The 23,188-nt window shown below is 43.1% G+C and overlaps 1 protein-coding gene across 2 annotated transcripts in view; it reads left to right on the forward strand.

Annotated features, from left to right (window-relative positions):
* pcsk5b (proprotein convertase subtilisin/kexin type 5b) overlaps positions 1 to 23,188 on the forward strand; it is a 348,074-nt gene that overhangs the window by 102,508 nt on the left and 222,378 nt on the right. For both annotated transcript variants that reach the window (XM_067983096.1, XM_067983097.1), the window contains exon 8: positions 13,523 to 13,735. In XM_067983096.1, coding sequence (XP_067839197.1) covers positions 13,523 to 13,735 — 213 coding nt within the window. The remainder of the gene's footprint in view (positions 1 to 13,522; positions 13,736 to 23,188) is intronic.

The following is a 23,188-nucleotide window of genomic DNA, read 5'->3' on the forward strand; positions in this document are numbered from 1 at the left end:
TGTGTGCGCATATGTATGCACACTTCAAGGGTTAAGTTACGAGGAGGGATTACACAAATTGGGGTTGTATTCTCTAGAGTTTCGAAGGTTAAGGGGTGATCTGATCGAAGTTTATAAGATATTAAGGGGAACGGATAGGGTGGATAGAGAGAAACTATTTCCGCTGGTTGGGGATTTTCGGAGTAGGGGGCACAGTCTAATAATTAGAGCCAGACCTTTCAGGAGCGAGATTAGAAAACATTTCTACACACAAAGGGTGGTAGAAGTTTGGACCGCTCTTCCGCAAATGGCAATTGATACTAGCTCAATTGCTAAATTTAAATCTGAGATAGATAGCTTTTTGGCAATCAAAGGTATTAAGGGATATGGGCCAAAGGCAGGTGTATGAAGTTAGATAACAGATCAGCCATGTTCTTATCAAATGGCGGAGCAGGCACGAGGGGCTGAATGGCCTACTCCTGTTCCTATGTTTCTTGGGGTGTGGGGGGGGATGTTCAAGGATGCGATGCATTTACGGTTCAGGTGCTTTTGCTGTTCATGGCTTATTGTCCAAACTCCTGCAGCGTGTTGCAGCCTTGTAACTTCTAATATTTTTCTCTTTCTCGTACACAAGATCCTCATTGATCTTGTAAAGAGCTGGTTAGGGAATAGACTGGAAATATTGTAAGGGCTTCCTTGTGGTTTTGGACCTGTATGACCAGTTGTGAGCAATTTGTGCATGTAGAGGCCTCAAACAATTTTAAACTATGTACATCTGACCATCTTTTATTCTGTATCTTATATAATTAAGACAGATAAATTCTTGGGTACCTATTCTCAAAGCTTTGCTGAAGTTTTGAAAAATAACCTTTTTAAGTTTTGTAGAGAAATTGCACTACACTTGCAAAAGTGACTTATGACTGAGCATAAGATTTTTAGAAAGGAAACTTTGGTAGGACACTGATAGAAGCTGCAGTTTAATTTGTACAATAATGATCCTTCCATATAACTGAATTCTGCTGTGCTGCTGGGGAGGTACTCAGCAGAACAAATGACTGGCCTTCACTTGGTTGCCACTTCTTCCCTCTGATCGACAGAACAAGATCACAGCACAAACCATCATCTGTGGAACACAGTACTATATCCACCATCAGTGCACTGCTTTGTCACCCAATAATTTTGCTAACCTTTCAGTTCACCTGCTGACTGGAAGGGGTTTGAGAGTCTCCAGCCTATACAAATCTGGCCCTGTAACTTCTTTTCAGACTGTAGCTATTTGTGTTTCCTATAGTTGACTGGATTGTTTATTACACTGCATGTCAGGCAGCATCTAAGGAAAGAGAAGGGTGGAGGGCAGGAGTGATTAAATGACAAAAGTGGTGATGATGCAAGGCAAATCAGGTGATACAGGCAGGTATAGAAACAAAAGATGAGTCCAGAGGGAGGTGTAAATGGTTACAGCAGAATAGAAGAGGAGGGAGGAATCTTTTTTTAAAACTTTGGCCTAGGAAGAGGTTACTTTTTACTCCTAGTTGAAACTCGAAGCACTTTTCCCAGGAGCTGAGTTTTAAATTGACTAAAAATAATTACCTTTTAAAAGATGTTGTTTAGTGACCCTCTAATGTAACCCAAATGGAATTTAATTTGACGCATTGACGAGTATTGCTCTGGAAGCGAGCAACACATGGGTGAGTGTAGTGTTATGGAGTTTACAACAGGGCTCTAATTTCCTGTGCATGACTGGGACCTTTTGAAGAGAGTGAGGGCAATCCAGCAAGAAGGAGGATTGGATAAGGAAATAGAATGCAAAAAATGGTGAGAAAATTAAAACCAGAAGATGCTTAAGCTGGCCTGCGGCCTGTGAGGTTATGTTTGTATTTCTGCTGATGTTGTAATTGTAGGATGGCACATTTTTAAGGAATCAGGTGCATCCAATGAAAATTGAATCTATGTCCATAAATGCATCTGAAAGTAGATGCCACTTGTTCTCCATTTCCTCTTTGAGGGACTTAGTTAGCTTTGTACTGTAGTGTTTTCTAATTCAGTCACATTTGAGATGTTATTGATTCTGGCTGTAAGCCTTTGGGGATGGGTAGGATCAGTAGGTTCATATTGGCCAGCAACATGAAAATAACATTGTTGGACTGTACGGGCGGGCCAAGAGCTCACCTCGCCATTGGCAAGAAAAAACGGTAGCCTGACAGGTAGATATTGGCACCAGAGGCTAGGGATGAAATGATCTTTAGGAGGTGATGGTCCCAACCTTCAAAGGCATGTATGCCACCTTGCTTGTATTTCAGCACTGCATCCAGCGGTATGGCAGCAATAAAATGAGTAAAGCTACAGAAGCTAAAAGCTACTTGAATGCATCAAAAATACCAGGATTCCAATTTAGAGTATACCTGAAACTTTGCATCACTGTTCTGGCAGTCACAAAAATGCATTTTTATTAGAATTTTAAAAAATTGTACTTATTCTTTTTGAGTGAAAATACTGTTTGGAATAATTGGTCATTGAGTTTTTCAGTCTGCTATGTGAAGGGTCTTAATATACATATTAGGCTAGATTTTGCTGTAAAAATAACGTGAGGCTAACGTGCGTGTTATCCATGTGCAAATTGGACAGTAAATTGCTATACGAGATGCGAGGTCCTCCACGGAAATGGCATCTGGCTTTTCTCTTTTTTCCCCCCCCCCCCACCTCCGTGAAGTTCCTGTACTTAACTGATACGGACTAAACTCACCAAAAAAGTTGTCCAGTTATTTCAAGTCTAAGAACCATTATAATGGTGTAAGTCTTAATTACTGCAAAATGACCTCTCCGGCACTGAAAATTTTACAAGTGTGGCATCTCATTCGTTCAGGTATTAATTATTGGGCATTGAAAATTTTTTTTTTTCACTTTGTCTCTCATCTGTCTCTTAATTCAGTCTTTCTTACCATCTCTTTACTTTGCTTTCTGTACCTGATTTGACATTGAATCCACTATTCTAACTTACAGTTCCTGGTTCTGACTGCTGCTGTTAACGTCACTTCAATCTGGTTAAGGAGACACACAGTTGCTTGCCCTGTTCAAGCAGGTCCCAGATGCGCTGTCGAGGGCATGCACTTTTTGAATTTCTAATTGCCAGGAACTTGCCGTATAAAAGGTCATAGTCTACGGGCAAGTCTAACGAACGGCCGGCACTGTTCGTTCGCCACTCACAGCAAAATCCAGCCCAATATAAACCAATTCTCTTTCTGCTAAATCTGCCCCGTTTACACCGTAAGATGCATTCAACAGCAAAGGATCATGTACATTTATTCATTACACTGCTATTTAAAACATCCCATACGTGTGCAAAATCTCAACCTCACAGGAGTGCTCTTGTATAATTGCACTTATTCAGTATGGTGCTGCATTTATTCTCCTACTCAGGACAGCTCTGTGCAGGCATGGTCATGTGTGCATAGCTCCCCTCTAAGCAGTTAAAATTTAAGTATTTAGAAAGGCTGGGCAGTGGTGTTTGAGTTCTCACATGTTTAACACATGTTGGAATAAAGAACAATGATATAAAGACACCTAGACATGAGCAGTGGATTGTGTCCACAATGCTTGGTGCAATCCTAGCTGTCTGGGCCAATCCAGGGCACATTTTTGCTGTGTGTTCAGAGACCTTGGGCCTGATTTTAGCAGGCCTGCGGGTTTCCGGCGGGTTGGGTTTCGGGTGCGTGGCCTCCGCGCCCGGTGAAATTAGTGGGTTGCCCGCGCGATCGTAGCAGGCAAACCACGAATTGGAGCCACTTACCTGCTCCTCCAGGGTCCGCGCTGCTGGTCTGCGCGTCGGGTGGGCTGCGCATGCGCAGTACGATCTGTCAGCTGGAGGCTCTCTACTTAAAGGGGCAGTCCTCCACTGACATGCTGCAACCAATGGAACAAATTACAGCATGGAGCAGCCCAGGGGGAAGGCTGCTCCCAGTTTAATGATGCCTCACCCCAGGTATCATCAGATGGGGTGAGGGGGAGGATAGAGATCTTCCACCCGGCGGGCGGGAGGAAGCGGCCTGCCTCTGCCACCAAGAAGGCCTGGCTCGAGGTGGCAGAGGGGGTCACCTGCACCACCAACATATCGCCCACCTGCATACAGTGCAGGAGGCGCTCCAATGACCTCAGTAGGTCAGCCACAGTGAGAACACAAAGTCTTTCCCCTACACTCCGTCTGCCACAACACTGCCCCCACCCCACATCTCCTTCGGCACCGCCAACACTACTCTGTCACATCACCCCTCATACCCACTCAAACCCCATCCTCATCTTACCTGCACCTACTCACCTCGCCAGTACTCACCCGCCACTACCACGCAACCCAATCCTCATACAATTTCATGGCTCTATCCCATACTCACCCTCTCGTGCATCTCCCTCACGGCCAGCCTCACTCAACCTGCCACAGGGCATGCATCACATATGTGCAGTAGGCAGCGTAAGGCAAACGTGTCGTGAGCATGAAGGGGATGCACAAGGGTGTCTGAGGGTTTGCCATGGGTGTTACCTATATTGAATTTCAGAGCAACAAACATCACACATTATATTGCCACCACCACTGCCATGTCTCCGCGAATCCTGTCTGTTGTGTCCAATAATGCCCGCTCCTGGGTATCACTATGAGGACCCACCACTGATGCCACCCATTGTGTTACTGCAGAGTAGGTGCAGGTGTATTTGCAGGGCTCTTCCGCGCAGACGACTGAGAGACATCGGCGGTGTACCCGGCTGCACCCTGGAAGGATGCGGAGGAGAAGTTGTGGAGGGCAGTGGTGACTTTGGCAGCGACAGGTAAGCAGATGGTGCTGGGGCCAGCCAGGAGCAGCTCGGCATGAAAGAGCCTGCAGATCTCCACGACTACATGTCGAGAGAATCTGCGCCTCCGTGTGCACTGCTGCTCGGAGAGGTCCGGGGAGCTGCGCCTCGGTCTGTGGACCCTGTGGCGAGGGTAGTGCCCTCTGTGACGCATCTCTCTCTGCGGTTGCCCTCCCTCCTGCTGTACAGGTGGATGTGTCACAACACTCTGTTGTGGAGCTCCACGTGTCAGAGGTGGATGGCGAGGCTGGTGATGCTGTTCGCCCTCCGAGGGGGTCATGACTGCAGCTACGGCGGCCCCCATCCGCAATATGTACATCTGAGGGGGTCTGCAAGGTAGGCACATGTCTCCAGACCCCGGGGTGAGTGTGCAGGTTGGTGACTTTGAGCGTCCGGAGGGGGGTGGTGGAGGCCACACTTTGTCCCAAGTGACAGAGCGGCCTCCTGCAATGGGTGAGGGTCTCCCCCCCCCACCCCCCCCACCCCCACCTGTCAAATGGACCTTTGCAGCTGCCACAGGCTGACTGCTGCAACACGTCCAGTTCAACTAGGACTGTTTCCCCCAGTGTGTGAAACAGTCCCATGTTTCCCCAAAATCACACACAGTCCCTTAATCAGGTCAGTTAATGACCTGAACAAGCGAAATAAATAACCTCAAGTGGCATCCCGCTGGCTTTAATTGCCTGCGGGATTCCCACCAGCGGGGGCCACGCACTCACCCCCGCACGTCATCGGGGAACCCGGAAGTGGGCGGGATCGTGGCGGGATCCCGTCACGTGACTGGATATCGGGATTTTCGGGGCCCGCCCGCTGGAAACCCACAGGAAACCCGATGGTAAAATCGAGCCCTTTTGTCATGCCCTTTAGATTAAGATGTTAAACTGGATGTAGCAGTAAATGTACAAATGTAAATAGCTCTTAAAGCACCAGAGAATCTCAATCTTTGCACAATGCAGGTGAGCCTTGAACTTCAGTCATACAACCAGCAAACTGGACTATTCCATATGGGAAGAAACCACACGTTTGGATCTTCAGTTGTAATCTGCTCAAAAGCTAGAAGTTGGCACAATGCACCATCTGTATCCAGATATTTGGACTAAGTGCTTATCCTTACCCAGAAAATCTCTTTTTCGTATTTCTTTGTGCTTGCTTCTGGAAGTGCAGCTTGTTCACATTTGAGTGTTGTCATCTTCGACCCTGTCACCAAAGCTCCTGAGTGTTTTGTAATTGGTGAGGTGGATGAAGTAGTAGTGGTTTAGCACACTGTCCTTTTACCTCTGAGACTTGGCTTTCAAAGCAGTTAGACTGATAGGGTGAAAGTCTTCTCTGCCTTTGTCCTTCGCTTACAATTGTAGGGATCCTAACAAATGAATTTGAACAATGTCAATTCACTTTCTATTAGCACAAAATCACTCATTTCTATAGAATTTTGAGCAGTCTTAATGAAAAGTGATAAAGGTAGCTTGGTGGTGGAAATAGAAAATGTGCACTAATGCAATTGTAGGTGCTCTTATGACAAAATAGAGGAATTCCTCTGTACTTTGTTGTCCCTGCCCAGCACTGACATTCCTCATTGCTCAACAGTAATTTACATTTTAAAAACTGCACTGCAGAGACAACTTTTGGTTGAAGGGCTTTGAAACTTAAAGGGACTGATTCTCCTTGTGTTTTATTATAAATACCAAAATCTAGGGTGAGATTGTGGGGTGAATACAATTTAGGACCATTTGTTTAGAGTGACTGCATTCTGAACATTTATGCAGCAAACTTAAAGGATGAAGTGTTAGAAACATAGAAAATTTACTTTGACTGGCCTATCGTGCCTGTGCCAGTCGAAATAGAGCTACCCAGCCTAATCCCACTTACCAGCAGTTGGTCGTAGCCTTGTAGGTTATGGTACTTCAAGTGCATATCCAAGTAACTTTCAAATGCGACATAGGTTTCTGCCTCTACCACCCTTTCAGGTAATGAATTCCAGACCCCCACCACCCTCTGGGTGAAAAAAATTTTCCTCTGCTCCCGTCTAATCCTTCTATCAATTACTTTAAATCTATGCCCCCTGGTCACTAACACCTCTGCTAAGGGAAATCAGTCCTTCCTGTCCACTCAATCTAGGCTCTTTTGAGGTTAATTTTATACACCTCAATTAAATCACTCCTCAGCCTCCTCTGTTCCAAAGAAAATAACCCCAGACCATCCAATCTTACCTTTTTATAGCTAAAATTCTCCAGTCCCGGCAACATCCTCGTAAATCTCCTCTGTAACCTCTCTAGTGCAATCACATCTTTCCTGTAATGTGGTGACCAGAACTGTACACAGTACTCAAGCTGTGGCCTAACCAGTGTTTTACACAGTTCCAGCATAACCTCCCTGATCTTACATTCCTTTATTAGCCGAGGAATAGAATATATCCTGTATGCCGCCTTAACCACCTTATCTACCTGTTCTACCTTAGGGGATCTGTGGACATACACTCCAATGTCCCTCTGTTCCTCTACATCTCAGTATCCTCCCATTTATTGTGTATTCCCTTGCCTTGTTTGCCCTCCCCAAATACATTACCTCACACTTCTCCAGATTGAATTCCATTTGCCACTTTTCTGCCCACCTGACCAGTCCATTGATATCTTCCTGCCGGCTACAGCTATCCTCCTCACTATCAACCACATGGCCATTTTTTGTATCATCTGCAAACTTCTTAATCATGCCCCCTTCATTAAGTCCAAATCATTAATAGATACCACATAAAGCAAAGGGACTGAGTACTGAGCCCTGTAGAACCCCTCTGGAAACAGCCTTCCAGTCACAAAAACACATCGACCATTACCCTTTGCTTCCTGCCACTGAGCCAATTTTGGATCCAATTTGCCACTTTCCCTTGGATCCCATGGGCTTTTACTCTTTGACCAGTCTGCCATGTGGAACTTTGTCATAAGCCTTGCTAAAATTCATGTAGACTACATCAAACCCACTACCCTCATCGACCCTCCTTGTTACCACCTCAAAAAATTCAATCAAGTTAGTCAGACACGACCTTCCCTTAACAAATCCATGTTGATGGTCCTTGATTAATCCGTGCCTTTCTAAATGACGGTTTATACTGTCCTGCATAATTAATTCCAATAATTTGCCCACCATCGAGGTTAGACTGACTGGCCTGTAATTACCAGGTCTATTCTTTTCTCCCTTTTTAAACAACGGTCCTCCAATCCTGCGGCACCATGTTTGTAGCCAGGGAGGATCAGAAAATGATGGTCAGAGCCTCTGCTATTTCCTCTCTTGTTTCTTCTAACAGCTTGGGATACATTTCATCCGGGCCTGGCGATTTATCCACTCAATAATGCTAAACCCCTTAATACTTCCTTTCTCACTTTGTTTATTCCATCCAATATTTCACACTCCTCCTTAACTACAATCTCTGCATTGTCCCCCTCTTTTGTGAAGACATACGCAAAATATTCATTAAGAACTCTACACATAGATTACCTTTTTGGTCTTTAATAGGCCCTACTCTTTCCTTAGTTATCCTCTTGCTCTTCATGTATTTATAAAACATTTTTGGGTTTTCCTTAATTTTACTTGCCAGTATATTTTCATGCCATCTCTTTGCTTTCCTAATTTCCTTTTTAATTTCACCCCTGCACTTTCTGTACTCTAGGCTTTCTGCAGTATCTGACATAAGCTTCCCTTTTTGCCTTATCTTACCCTGTATGCTCCTTGTCATCAAGAGGCTATAGATTTGGAATGTTCCACTTTTTTTTGTGGGAACATGTTTACTCTGAACCCTTTGATCTCCCACTGCTCTGATACTGGTTTACCTTCAAGTAGCTATTTCCAGTCCACTTTTGCTAAATCACTTCAGCTTAGTAAAATGGGCCTTTCCCCAATTTAGAACTTTTACTCCTTTTCCATAACTATGCTAAATCTAACTGAATTATGATCACTACCACCAAAATGCTCTCCCACTGATACCCCTTCCACCTGCCCAGCTTCATTCCCTAAAATGAAATCCAGAACTGCCCCCTTGCTTGTTGGGCTTGCCATGTACTAGCTTAAAAAAAAGTTCTCCTGAGTGCAATTTAAGAGTTCTGCTTCCTCTATACCTTTTACACTGATTGTACCCAGTTAATATTAGGGTGTTCTTTCAGATCACTTTGAAAACCAGGGATTGTACATATTTTTGAACCACCTGTTGTTTATAAAGTTGTTTTACATGCAACTATTTTGGAAAGTTAATTTTTATTCCAAAGTAATATTTAATCAGTTTGTAGGAATATCTATCCATACATTAAACCTTTTTGATTCAGTGTCTCATTTCACCGATGCCACACTCGCCGATCACTATCATAAAACCCTATTATACTTGCTTGGGGCAGCCCAAGAACACAGGTGTGTGGTCTATGAGCATTGACTGCATCAACATTCTGGTTGCTTCTGCAGCAAGTGTTCTCAATTGGTGTTAGCTTGGAAACAAAATCAGAATTTAATGGCATAAGTAATGAACATCAAATCTGATTTACCACGACCAAGGTCATTTTAGCTCTGCTGCTTGTACCAAAAGATGACCTTTTGCCTTTTCTTTATCTCTCTCTTGCATTTGTTGTCAGATAAAAGTGGTGTGGATGGGAAATGCTACATGCATTCTGGTGCATATCTTTAGTGAGGGCTGTTACTCTTTGATCCCTTTGATGTCTAGAAGTTTCCACACCATGCTAAGAAGTGCAGTTGGTGCATCTGGCCAACACTGAATCCTTAAAACCTCCTTCATCTTATTTTGGGGTTGTGATATCCCAAGTGGATTATGGAAGCACCATGACATGGCCTACCTAGATTTCCTAAAAATATTTAACAAAGTTCCTTATGAAAGGCTATTAGTTAACCTTAAATTAGTTAAGCTTAAAGTGGTGGTGGGTTCAGGATAAATCTTAGGACTGTCATGAGGGAGATATCCAGGCGATGGAGACAGTGCAGAGATGAGCTATGAGACTGATCCCTAGGAATGGAGAACTAAGTCATGAGAGATTGGAGAAACCTTTTTCAGCCTTGAAAATATATGACTGAGAGGTAATCTACATTTTAAAAAAAAGGTGTGGAAAAGAGGGAACTAAATAGTGTGTAGGACAAGGGGATACAGGTTTAAACTAGAAAAAGGCTTAGGACCGATATCGGTAAGTTTTTCTCAATATATTTTTGACTCCAAATTACACTTCAAAATCTGGAAAATGCATCAGGAAAGTGCCATAAATCAACATTTCCAGGGATGCATGTCCCCAGCCCCCCTCCCAAAAATAAACTTTGCACCAGAGCCTACTTCTGCAGATAGGGCAGTGGAGGTCAAAACCCTTGAATCATTTAAAAAGTATATATTTGGGGGTTGGGGGGGAACAATAGGTTATCTTTGGAAGATTGAGATGGGATGAATGGCCTTCCTCAGCTGTAAAGATCTTATAAGCTGAGGGACTTTTTAAAAAAAAAAGCAGCTCAGCTGTGAATGTTGGAGGTGAGTGACAGGTTTCACTGAATATATAGAAATGAATTTCTATTTGGATATAGTGCATCTGAGGAGCATACATGTCAAGTTACAAAACTCAAAAGCTGATGAACAGCTTTTTAAACAAGCTGACACAGCCCCAGAAAAGCTGAAAGCCTCAAAAAAAAAATGTACAACTGAAAATCAACTCTGAATAAAAGCTCATTACTGAGGCCATTGCTTCAAGGTGACTGACTTAAGTTAAATTTCTTGTTATTTAATTGTATTTCAGGACCTTTATTGGTGTTTCGGGATCATGTACTGCAATTCAGTTTATTTTTCTGTGGAAACTGAAACCCAATGATCTACAAAAAAGTAGATACAATGGGATGTGAACTTGTCATGATTTAAGTTGCAGCACAAGTGCAATTTTTGCAGTAGTGGAATTAGAAATCTTTGCAGAAGTAGGCTCTAGTTTATTTTTGGGAGGGGGGCTGGGGACATGCATCCCTGGAAATGTTGATTTATGGCACTTTCCTGATGCATTTTCCAGATTTTGAAGTGTAATTTGGAGTCAAAAATAATTTCTTGTGTGTACAACATATATTTTAGGTAAATATTTATTACAAGTCACAATTGGTGCAAAAATCAAGCTCCATCAGAAGGTAATAATCAGTATGCAGTTGAGGGAGCTGAATGAGATAATGGCTTTTAAGTTTACTTAATACATCAAAAAATTATTGAAATAGATGAGAATGTTTTAATATAAAACGCAATGATGTAAGGAACATGTATTTCTATACCACCGCAAGCACTTTAAATTTGAGGAAAATGCATAATAGTAACTTACGGCACAGCAGTAACAAGCAAACTTTTAAACATTTTCAAAAACTTGCCAAGACTGAAGGGGTAGGAGAGTGAAAATGCAGATGATCAGACTGTAATCACACTGATCCCATTGATGCTAGAATGATGAGCGAAGGAACTTTGGAAATGTAAACAGTAAGCAATAAGCCCAGCTCCCACCCCCATATACTGATTGGGGCAGAAGAGATGACCTGTAGTGCTGTATGGAGCAACTTCATCCCGGACATATCTGCTGCTTTCCTGGCCCCTGTGCAGATCAGCACTGAAAAAATTGATGTTTGGCAATTGTGAAGGAGAGAAGTTTGGTTAGAGATTCCTATTATGACTGATTTACAGCCATTAAACCTAGGCAAGTTTTAAACATGTTTGGGTTAATAAATTTAAATAATTTCCTTTTTTAAACAAAAAAGGACTTGCAGAGATTTATACGTCATCAATAGATTGAAGCTAGCCCTAATTTCTTTCCTTTTTCACAAGAAGATTCTTAAATTGCAGCCTGTCAATGTGAACTGAGTCTTTACATTTATGGAATATAATTATACCAGTGAAATAACTTATTTGTTGCCAAATGGGTTTGTATATTAAATATTGAAGATTCTTAGTGTTAAAGTCCATGTACAGGAGCACTTCTATTCTAAGCAGTGCTGAGGAGCAGAAATATTTCAAAGTGACATTGGTGTGCATGTTAGGCAAAGTGGCTGATGCAGACATAGGCTGGAAGGAATGTCTGCAATAAATTGGCATGAAAGGGCCCGTCGCTGTGCCTGTTCGGCTGAAGGTATAGATAACTGTTTTGTTACAAGCTTTGCTGACAGCATGAGTTTGGGTGCTGTCTAGGATGACAGCTGGAAGTGTCAGGACAAACTAAAGCATTTCAACAGTATGACAGCCGTAAACACTCTTGTGTCAGAAATAATAAGAAACATGAGAATACTTTCACTCCTCTGGCATCACCAAGTCACTGTACCTTAAACCAGAGTCAGTAACTCGACCACCTACTTCACCGGGTGTCACTTCCATTATCCGCATTAGTTCATTCCAAGTAATTCCATTGCCAAATAGGGCAGCTTCAGCATCATTGGGTTCTTTCTGACCAACGGCCAGATCTCATTTGATTTTTTTGAGCCTGTAACCTACAAAAATTATTTGCTATGGGAATGATGGTAGAAAAAAAAACTCCAGAATGGGAAAATTTTGCCAAGCTGCATCTACAGTGTATTCATTCAGGAAGTCCTGTCTCTTTATTAAAAAGAAATATGTAGATTCTGCAAATTAATTTTACACGAGGCATTAATTTTAATAAAAAATTTAGCCCCTACCATTAAATGACCATCATTTGCATTTTGTTTAATGGATTCCTATCTTCTGATGTGTATATGTCTTATAAATAGAAAGTTACCTATTCTAGATGATGGAAGATGTACACAAATAACTTCTCTCTCTCCCTTCCTGACTTAGAATATCCACTTCTCTGTTAATAGTAATCTAGCGTAGAGCATTGTACTTTTGAAAAAGCACAACTGTATTTAAATCCATTATGGTAAATAATTGTACATGTTGCCTTTGTGGTCCTTTTTTGTAATGTTTTCTTGTTTGTATTAATCAGTTATGACTTTTTTCCCCAGCAGATCTTCAAATTTAAGATTTAATTGCCATTAATTAGCACATTCACATTTTTCTTTCCAAATAAAACGCACACTCTTCAGTAGCATTAGTTATTGGAGCAGTTAAGATTTGAATGAATGTCACTGACCAACTGGGAATGTGTTGCTCCTCACTGTTTGATGTTGTACAATTAAGCCCATGCAATACCCAACTGTTAATCTTTAACAATAACAGAAAATGCTGGAAGCACCCAACAGGTCAGGCAGCATCTGAATTTTTGAAGAAGGGTCCACACCCAAAACATTAACTCATCTGTTCTCTCCACAAATGCCGCCTGATTTGAAGGTTTCTAGCATTTGTTTTTTTAAAATCTGATTTCCAGCTTTGCCATTATTTTTTGCCATTGATCTTTATTCCATTATATTAAATGGGGAAAGTGACGAACAAGTTGTTTGTGGTGAGGGCAGCTATCTTTTTTGTGAAGAAAACACTTGAGACAATTGTAGATTGCTATCATAAGAAAAACTGTAGTCCTCTGTGTTCCACCATTATATAAAAGACTGGTGATCTTGCTTATACACTAATGCCTTAAATTTTAACCAGTTGACATGATAGTTTTGACCATTTATTTCAAATCCAAACTAGCTTCGCTTTTGTCCAGTTAGCATGTCTCTGAATAGAAAACATTTTTCACTCTTGAACTGAACAACTCAAGACAACGGCTTAAAAATACAACTTAACTACAACATTTTTATCTTACAGGGACGCGGAGGTTTGGGTTCCATCTACGTGTGGGCATCTGGTAATGGTGGCCGTAGCCGAGATCACTGTTCCTGTGATGGTTATACCAACAGCATCTATACAATCTCAATCAGTAGTACGGCAGAGAGTGGGAAGAAGCCATGGTACTTGGAGGAGTGCTCATCAACCCTCGCTACTACCTATAGCAGTGGGGAGTCATATGATAGAAAAATAGTAAGTTTCCTTCCCTTCCTTCCTTTCTCTTTTCTGCCCCCCCCCCCCCCCCCCCCCTGCCTGCCTTACATTTATCCAGACTGTCTACTCACTTGAAAACATGGATATAGAATTGAAGTTCCCTGTCTTCAACCATAATGATTTGGCATAAATCACCTTATGGAAGTTGTTCATTCAGAATAAGTTGGCCAGAGAATCTGGGGTAGATTTTTGGCTATCGGGCAGTCGACCAGCAGTGTGCGCTGGCTGACCACTTGATAGTGCCTGAGGGAGTCCCAGTACATTTTGAGGGCCAGGCCTCATTACCACGTTGCCTGCAGGCTCCAGGTGCCAAGCATGGTGCCCCGGGCCACTACAACATCTGGCGAATCAGAGGCCAACCTGGCCGGCAGCAAAGTAAATCCGGGGGTGGGGAGCGCGATTGCAGACGGGAGGCCCAGGGCAGCAGCAGCCCATGTTATCCTTGTGGACCTTGGAGAAGCACTTCTCCTCCAGACCCCCCAAAACTAAGTTTTTTTTTAAACTTACCATTTTTGATCTTTTTCGGCTCTACTGCTCAGTTGTCTCCCAAAATGACAATCAGGGTCCTATGTACGTCGTAGTAGGACCCCAATTTGCATATTAAAAGGGCCTAATGTCTCAAATGGGCCTCTTTTACTATTGCATCAGTCATACCGTTGGGTACTGGAACAGGGTGGTAAGATTTCCCCCTGCGATGTTTGGGGCACTACCACCAATGAGCCAGTGAAAATCTTCCCCTCTGCTTTGTCTTGAGATACCATACTTTGAGAATTGTCTGTTTTTCTCCAGTTCTTACTTTCTCATACCACGTTTATATTAGTAATGCCATTGGAGGCATCACCTTACAATGTAAATTGGTCAGTGCTTGTACATCAGGCAGCCTGCAAACTCACTTCGTAAGGTGTCTCGTCTATTGGAGGCAAAGCATTGTGATCAGCAAGTGGATTTGCCCATAGCACTGGACACTGGGCCAGCATCTTGTTATGGTTACAGGCAGACTGAGCTCTCGAGCAACCCAAAAAGGCCAAGTCTGCATCCCTGATATCAGTGGTTTATACACTGATATCAGGGAATGTCTACAGCTAGTTGTAGACTCATAAGCACAACTTAGAAGTAACTCCGCGAAGTATTGTGCGCACACATTTTTGCTGCATTCTTGCTGCCAGTGCCAGTGCTCTGAATTCCCCCCGTAATATAAATTAAGTAATTTCAGAGCACTCGCAGTCTGAAGACCCTGCAGAACTGACTCCAGCAGAAGTGATTCCACAATATAAATAAACATCGATTGGTAGCTCAAAAGGAGTGAGACAAATGAGGAACGTAGAATTGCAGAATTTTACAGCAAAGGGAGCGGCCATTCAGCTGGCTTTTTAAAAAAAGAGCTGTCCATTAGTTCCGTTCTTCTGCCCATTCCCCATACGCTTTTAAATTTTCATTTTCAAATATTTATCTACTTCTCTTTTAAAAGCTAATTATGGATTCTGCTTCCGCTGCTGTTTCTGTAATGTCATTCCATGTTCCAACGTCATTCCATGTTCCAACAACCTTCCATGTAAATTATTTCTCCTGACCTCTGCCTTTGTTCTTTTCATTTTGGTCTTAAATTTATGCTTTCTAGTTACCAACTATGGAAACAGTTTTCCCTATTTTACCTTGCCAAACCTCTCAATTTTGAACACCTCAGACTCATTCATGATTTAAAGTTTTCTAGTAGACTTTATTTATGTAAAGATTTTCTTTATATAAATATTACATTTGATTAGTACTTTATCACCAAGTGTTTTGCACAGTGAGTTACTTTTGGAGTATAGTGAACTGTTAGTACAATGTGCACCAGAACAATGAAAGGAATAAACCTGATGGGTCAATAACAATTTCCAACCAGTGATGCAATAACAAAACATCCAGTATTGGCAGCAACAACAGGAGTTATGAAATCTGATTTTTAAAAAGGTTCAAAATCATTCCAAAATGAGCAAGATTTATAGATCCCTCTGTGCGAGGGCACATAAGGAGAATAGTACCTAAGTAAGCTAAGCTGGACCAAGATGCATCTTGTACAGAGACCAGAATGCACAGCTTAATAGTTGAGGCCAGAACCATCCCTCAAGTGTCTTTGCTGAGCCATTATGAACAATTTCTGTGGAAGGACTGTTTTTTATTTTTTTCCTCTGCCAATTTTCTCCCTTATCCCCCTGACAGCATTAACTTCTTGCTGGGCTACAGTTCAGCTGACCCTGGTTGTCCTCCAGTATCTCTTAAGTGGGCAATATTGATGTATGAGGATTGGACAGTGAGCATAGGGTTGCCAACCCTCCAGGATGTTCAGAAGTCTCCAGGAATTGAAGATTAATCTCCTGCCAGCAACCTGGGAGAAAAATTACAGGGACATAATTTTTTTCATTTTCTTTGAATACTTTTGTATATATTAAAAATATTGGAGAGGGAGGGGAGAAAAGGCTGATTGACTGGCAGGACAGTTGGAGGTGGTAGGCTATGTTTAGAAACCTCCAGGAATACATGACAACCCTAAGTGAGCATCGTTAAAATATTCAATCGCAGAGGACATCAGAGCTGAGACTGATCTTGCCTATGCCTAACTGCCGTACAGGTACGGTTTCCAGCAGGGATCACTTGTTACTGATCAAGAACCAGTAGCTTGGCTGATGTTTCTGCTCCCTGACGCAGGAGTGATGAAGCTAATCATAGAGCCTCAAATGTTACTTCGGCAAAGATGCATAGAATTACGTAGAATGTACAGAACAGAAACAGGCCATTTGGGCCAACAAGTCTATGCTAGTGTTCATGCTCCACATGAGCCTCCTCCCTCCCTACTTCATCTAACCCTATCAGTATATTCTTTTATTCCTTTCTCCCTTGTGTGTTTATCTAGCTTCCCCTTAAATGCATCTATGCTAGTTGCCTCAATTACCCCTTATGGTAGTGAGTTCCACATTCTAACCATTCTCTGAGTAAAGAAGTTTCTCCCAAATTCCCTATTGGATTTATTAGTGACTATCTTACATTTATGGCCCCTAGTTCTCATCTCCCCTGCAACTGGAAACACTTTCTCTACGTCTACCCTATCAAACCCTTTCATAATCTTAAAGACCTCTATCAGGTCACCCCTCAGTCTTTTTTCTAGAGAGAACCCAGCACAGACTGGCAAATCAAAGCTTGGAACCTTTCTCTAGGGTTTGGCTATTCATTGCCTTAACCAGCTGAGCCATTGGGGAGCCCTCAATGAGGACAGTTCTAAAGTTGCTGTAACTACTGTGTTTTATTTTAATAACCTTTCCACAAAACATTTAATTGAGCCTGTTTCAGACTCTACTACACTAACAGATTTCTTGGCAGGTGTGAATACGAGAACTTTTTTGAGCTGATCCCAGCAGGTTGTTACTAATGAACTTTGTTCACATATGCTGGCTGCATTGGCACATATATTGTGGTTATCAGCACAGATCTCAGTGGGAAGCAGGCTCAGTCCTGGAGACGGTAATTTAGTAAAGTTCACTTGGAATGCCATCCTTGCTTAGCAACACGTATTTGTTGTTGAGATTTTCCTTTGTGAAAACTAGTCTATGTAATGGACCCACAGTTAGTCTCTCTCTTCACCATCAAATCATACGGGTTCACTAAGAGCTGTGAAAACAGAAGTGCCAAGAATCTGCATTATTCTAATGATGAATAATTCCAACATACGCAATTCAAATGTTTGTGCAAGGGTTTTGAAGTCTTTTGTGAGGGCTTTGTTATATAATTCATGTCTTTATAATTGGCCTATCACATAACTTATATCCTTCCATAAGACTTCTGCAAGTCCTTTCTTCACAATGGTGCATAACTGCTACTATCCCTTTTTTAATTCTCTTCTCAACTTTCTTCCTGTTCTATCTCTCCTAAGGGTATTGATTCCTTACTGGATACAATTCATCCAGTATGTCATCAAGAGGTCATCATTCATGTTTGAGCCTCGCACATCCAGGAGCCATTGCCAGAGAGCGATTAGGAACAGAAACTCTGGCTAATTTATTCTCTCCCCTGATCCTGGGGTGCGGTAGCCAATTGCAGCATCAACACTGCTGCCCCAGCTGAGCACAGCTAACTCAGCAATGGGCCAGAGATTGGGCCTGGACCTCTTCCTGATGTGTGTGGCTCAGATGATTTCTTTAGTCTTAGGAAGTGGGGGGTAGCCTGCAACAACCACTTGACTCGGTAATCTATTCTGCTGCAGATAGAAGTACTGCCACAAAAAGTGAGGCTGGAGTTAGCAGCCTCAAGGGGGACATGAGATTGTCGCTGGGTCAAAATCTTGGAACTCCCTTCCTAACAGCACTGTGGGAGAACCGTCACCACACGGACTGCAGCGGTTCAAGAAGGCGGCTCACCACCACCTTCTCCAGGGCAATTAGGGATGGGCAATAAATGCTGGCCTCGCCAGCGACGCCCACATCCCGTGAACGAATAAAAAAAAAGATGTAAACATTTTTCTTTGTCGCTATTGACCAAAAAAGCATCTCTTCAATGATGCAAAGAAAAAGGAAGTGCAAAAACTGGAAGTACACAGCAGGCAGGTTAGCATCTGCGAAGAGAAAAGAAAGGCTAACTGTTCTGATTAAGGGACTACACCCGAAACCCTTCTCTTTACAGATACTGACGAACATGTTTATTTCTAGCATTTTCTGTTTTTATTTTGGCATCTGTTGAATACTTCTCCTGAACACCACCTGAACTTGCATCAGGTACAAAAATACTAAATCTGCAGGTTGAAATTCCATTATTGTATTATATTAAGGAACATTAATTCAGCACATAAACTGATCATTGAATCATATAGCACATCGTGCTGGCTCTGTGAAAGAGCTATGCAATTAGTCCCACTCCCCTGCTCTTCATAGCCCTGCAGATGTTTTCTTTTGAAGTATATATCCAATTCCCTTTTGAAAGTTACTATTGAATCTGCTTCCCACCACTCTTTCAGGTAGTGCATTCCAGATCATCATAACTCGCTGCATAAAAACATTTCTCCTCATCTCCCACCTGCCCTTCTGCCACTGGAAACAGAACTATCAGAACCCTTCATAATTCTGAACACTTCTATTAAATCTCCCCTTAACCTTCTCTGCTCTGAGAACAATCCCAGCTTCTCTAGTCTCTCCATGTAACTGAAGTCCCTCATCCCTGGTATCAATCTAGTAAGTTCCCCCTACATCTTTCCCAAGGCTTTGACATTCTGATGCATGCAGTTTCCTAGATTTTCTTGGACCTGCAGTAGTTGGAGGGAGCCAACACTAGGAAGTAACTTACTTTATTTCGTTCGCACTAATCTTCCTGTCATGTATTGTCTGTCCACTATAGCATTAAGAATAACCACCACGCAGTCCTTGTGAAGTCAAAATGTCATCATCTTGGTGAAGACACCTTCTATTGTGTCGTACAGCACTTACCTTCATGTTCAGTGAGAAAGACTAAGGGCAGATTTAGCAATCCAAAACTGGGTATCCATGAGTCTATTAGTAGCAGGAGAACTGTATGCCACCACAATCTGTAACGTCATGGCCTGCCATCCCACACTCCTCCATTACAATCATGCTGGGAAACCAACCCTGATTCAATGCAGAGTGTAGAAGCAGGTGCAGTATTAGGCATGCATTAGAATGAGGTGCCAATCCAGCAAAGCTACTAGACAGCCCACCTACATATTAAGCAGTATGGTAAAGACAGAGCTAAACAGTCCCACAGCCAATGGATCAGAGCAAAGCTTTGTAGCCCTACCACATCCAGACAAGATTAATGGTGAACAATTGGGCAATTAACAGAAGGAGGAGGAGGTTCCATGAACATCTCCATCCTCAATGGTTGAGCCCAGCATGTGAATACAAGACAGACTAAAGTTTTGCAAATGTCTTTAGCCAAAAGTGCCAAGTGGACAATTGCATTTAGCCTCTTCCCGAATTCCCAAACATCATAAATGCCAATGTCCAACCAAATCAGTTCACTCTACATATTAAGCAGCTCAGTGCACTGGACACAGCAAAGACTATGGGCCCTGACAATAGAAGGAATCATCAATAGTGCCATCAAGTGACACCAACTTACCAATAACCTGCTCGCCAACGCTCAGTTTTCCCCAGAACCACCATTCTGATCTCATCACAGCCTTGATCTAGATAAGTGGATGCAAGAACTGGATGCCAGAGGAGGTATGAGAGTAACTGCCCTTGACATCGTGGTAGCATTTGACTGAGTGTGACACCAAGGAACCCGAGCAAAACTCTGATCACTGGGGGTCAAGGGGAAAACAAGTGGCTGGAGTCATACCGGACACACAGGAAGATGGTAGTGGCTGTTGCAGAAGCCAGCCTTTGCAGCCCCAGGATGTTGCAGGAATTCCTCGGCAGAGTCCCCATCCCAACTATCTTCAGCTGCTTCATCAATAGCTGTTCCTTCATAAGGTCAGGAGTGGGGCTGTTTTCTGATGATTCCGGTGTTCGGTTCCATTCACAATACCTCCAGTAAAGAAGCAGCCTAGCAGTAGCTAGACAATATCCAAGCTTGGATGACAAGTGGCAGGTAACAATCATCTCCAACAAGAGAAGGCCTATTCACTTCCATCTTCAATGACACCACCATCAAAATCGGGAAGGGGGTCAATATCGACCAGAGGTTTAACTGGACCAGCCATATCAACAACTTGGCTAGGTACTCAGCAAAGATTGGCTCAACTCAAAGCCTCTTCATCTACAAGGCTCAAGTCAGGAGTGTGACAGAATACTCACCATCTACCTGAATGGGTGCACCCTTGCTACTAGACTTCATATCCACTCACTCCACCATGGTGCATGGTGGCTCCAATATGTACTACCTACAGGATGCACTGCAGCAACTCACCAAACTTAATTAAACAGTACTCCTAGCCTGTGACAGCCATCATTAAGATGGACAAGAGTAGCAACGTCATAGAAGGGATGTTGGAAATGACAGAGTTCCTAAGTTACACACCATTCTAATTTGGACATATGCCACTGTCCATAAAATCTTGAATTCCCCACCTAACACCATTATGGGAGCACCATATTCACAAGGATTCTGATAGATCAAGGAGACGACCCAAAAATGCCACCTCCGTGCAACTTTGGATGGCCATTAAATGCAGATTTACCAGTATCATCTACATCCCAAGAACAAGTTGTTTTTTAAATTCAGTTATAGAAGCTGTACAGTTTTCAGTAAGTCTTGTTTCCAGGTTTGATGGTCAAAGTGGCACAGCACTACCTGTTTATGCTATTGACGTCCTTATTGGTTTATTTGAGCATTAAGATGTGACAAGCTTACATAACTGTCCATGCGTGTAAAGGGGCTGAGTTACCAATTAAAATGGTAGAACACAATTGTACTTGTAAGTCCTTTCAAGTCAAACTACCTCTCTCTATCTCTAGATGTGAAGAAGGGTGAAACCTTGGCTCATATTCCAGTCTTAGTTTCCAATCCTATTTCATAAGCCTGAATATTATTTCTGTAGCTTTAACTTTGTTCTGTGGTAAACTTCAAAACAAAAGGTACAGCAAGGATACATGCAGGGTTCATTAAGATTATCAGGCTAACCAAACCATTGTTTGCCCTACCGTGACTTACTGTATCTTTTTTAAATCTACATGTTTGCATTATTTTCCATTGTTCCTCTCCCTTGAGCACAAAGCAGGTCTCCATTTTATTTAATATCAATAGAAAATTTGATTTGGTCGCATTCACCTTTCCCTTAATAGCAAAAACAATTCCACATACATTGGTTCCCTTTTATTTATCTCCCTCCCTTTTTTTAAAATTCATTCATGGCATGTGGGCGTCGCTGGCAAGGCCAGCATTTATTGCCCATCCCTAATTGCCCTCGAGAAGGTGGTGGTGAGCCGTCGCCTTGAACTGCTGCAGTCCGGGTGGTGAAGGTTCTCCCACAGTGCTGTTAGGAAGGGAGTTCCAGGATTTTCACCCAGTGGCGATGAAGGAATGGCGATATATTTCCAAGTCAGGATGGTGAGACTTGGAGGGGAACATGCAGGTGGTGGTGTTCCCGTGTGCCTGCTCCCTTGTCCTTCTAGGTGGTAAAGATAGTGGATTTGGGAGGTGCTGTCGACGAAGCCTTGGCGAATTGCTGCAGTGCATCTTGTAGATGGTACACACTGTAGCCGCAGTGCGCCGGTGGAGGGAGTGAATGTTTAAGGTGGTGGCTGGGGTGCCAATCAAGCGGGCTGCTTTGTCCTGAATGACGTCGAGCTTCTTGAGTGTTGTTGGAGCTGCACTCATCCAGGCAAGTGGAAAGTATTCCATCACATTCCTGACCTGTGCCTTGTAGATGGTGGAAAGGCTTTGGGGATCAGGTGGTGAGTCATTTGTCGCAGATTACCCAGCCTCTGACCTCTTGTAGCCACAATATATATGTAGCTGGTCCAGTTAAGTTTCTAGTCAGTGGTGACCCCCGAGGATGATGGTGTGGGATTTGGTGATGGAATGCAGTTGAATGTCAAGGGGAGGTGGTTAGAATCTCTTGTTGGAGATGGTCATTGCCTGGCAGTGTGGCGTGAATGTTACTTGGCACTTATGCGCCCAAGCCTGGATGTTGTCCAGGTCTTGCTGCATGCGGGTGTGGACTGCTTCATTATCTGAGGGGTTGCGAATGGAACTGAATGCTGTGCAATCATCAGCAAACATCCCCACTTCTGACCTATGATGGAGAGAAGGTCATTGATGAAGCAGCTGAAGATTATTGGGCCTAGGACACTCCTGCAGTGATGTCCTGGGGCTGAGATGATTGGCCTCCAACAACCACTACCATCTTCCTTTGTGCCAGGTGCAACTCCAGCCACTGGAGACTTTCCCCCCTGATTCCCATTGACTTCAGTTTTACTAGGGCTCCTTAATGCCACTCAGTCAAATGCTGCCTTGATGTCAAGGGCAGTCACTCTCGCCTCACTTCTGGAATTCAGCTCTTTTGTCCATGTTTGGACCAAGGCTGTAATGAAGTCTGGAGCCGAGTGGTCCTGGCGGAACCCAAACTGAGCATCGATGAGCAGGTTATTGTTGAGTAAGTGCCGCTTGATAGCACTGTTGCGACACCTTCCATCACTTTGCCGATGATTGAGAGTAGACTGGTGGGGCAGTAATTGACCGAATTGGATTTGTCCTGCTTTTTGTGGACAGGACATACTCGGGCAGTTTTTCACTTTGTCAGGTAGATGCCAGTGTTGCAGCTGTACTGGAACAGCTTGGCTCGAGGCATAGCTCGTTCTGGAACGCAAGTCTGCAGTACTACAGCTGGCATGTTGTTGGGGCCCATAGCCTCTGCTGTTTCTGGTCTTTTCAGCTGTTTCTTGATATCACGAGGAGTGAATTAAATTGGCTGAAGACTGGCTTCTGTGATGGTGGCGATAATGG

The sequence above is a fragment of the Heptranchias perlo genome, chromosome 4 (genome assembly GCF_035084215.1).
Source record: "Heptranchias perlo isolate sHepPer1 chromosome 4, sHepPer1.hap1, whole genome shotgun sequence".
Taxonomy (NCBI): domain Eukaryota; kingdom Metazoa; phylum Chordata; class Chondrichthyes; order Hexanchiformes; family Hexanchidae; genus Heptranchias; species Heptranchias perlo.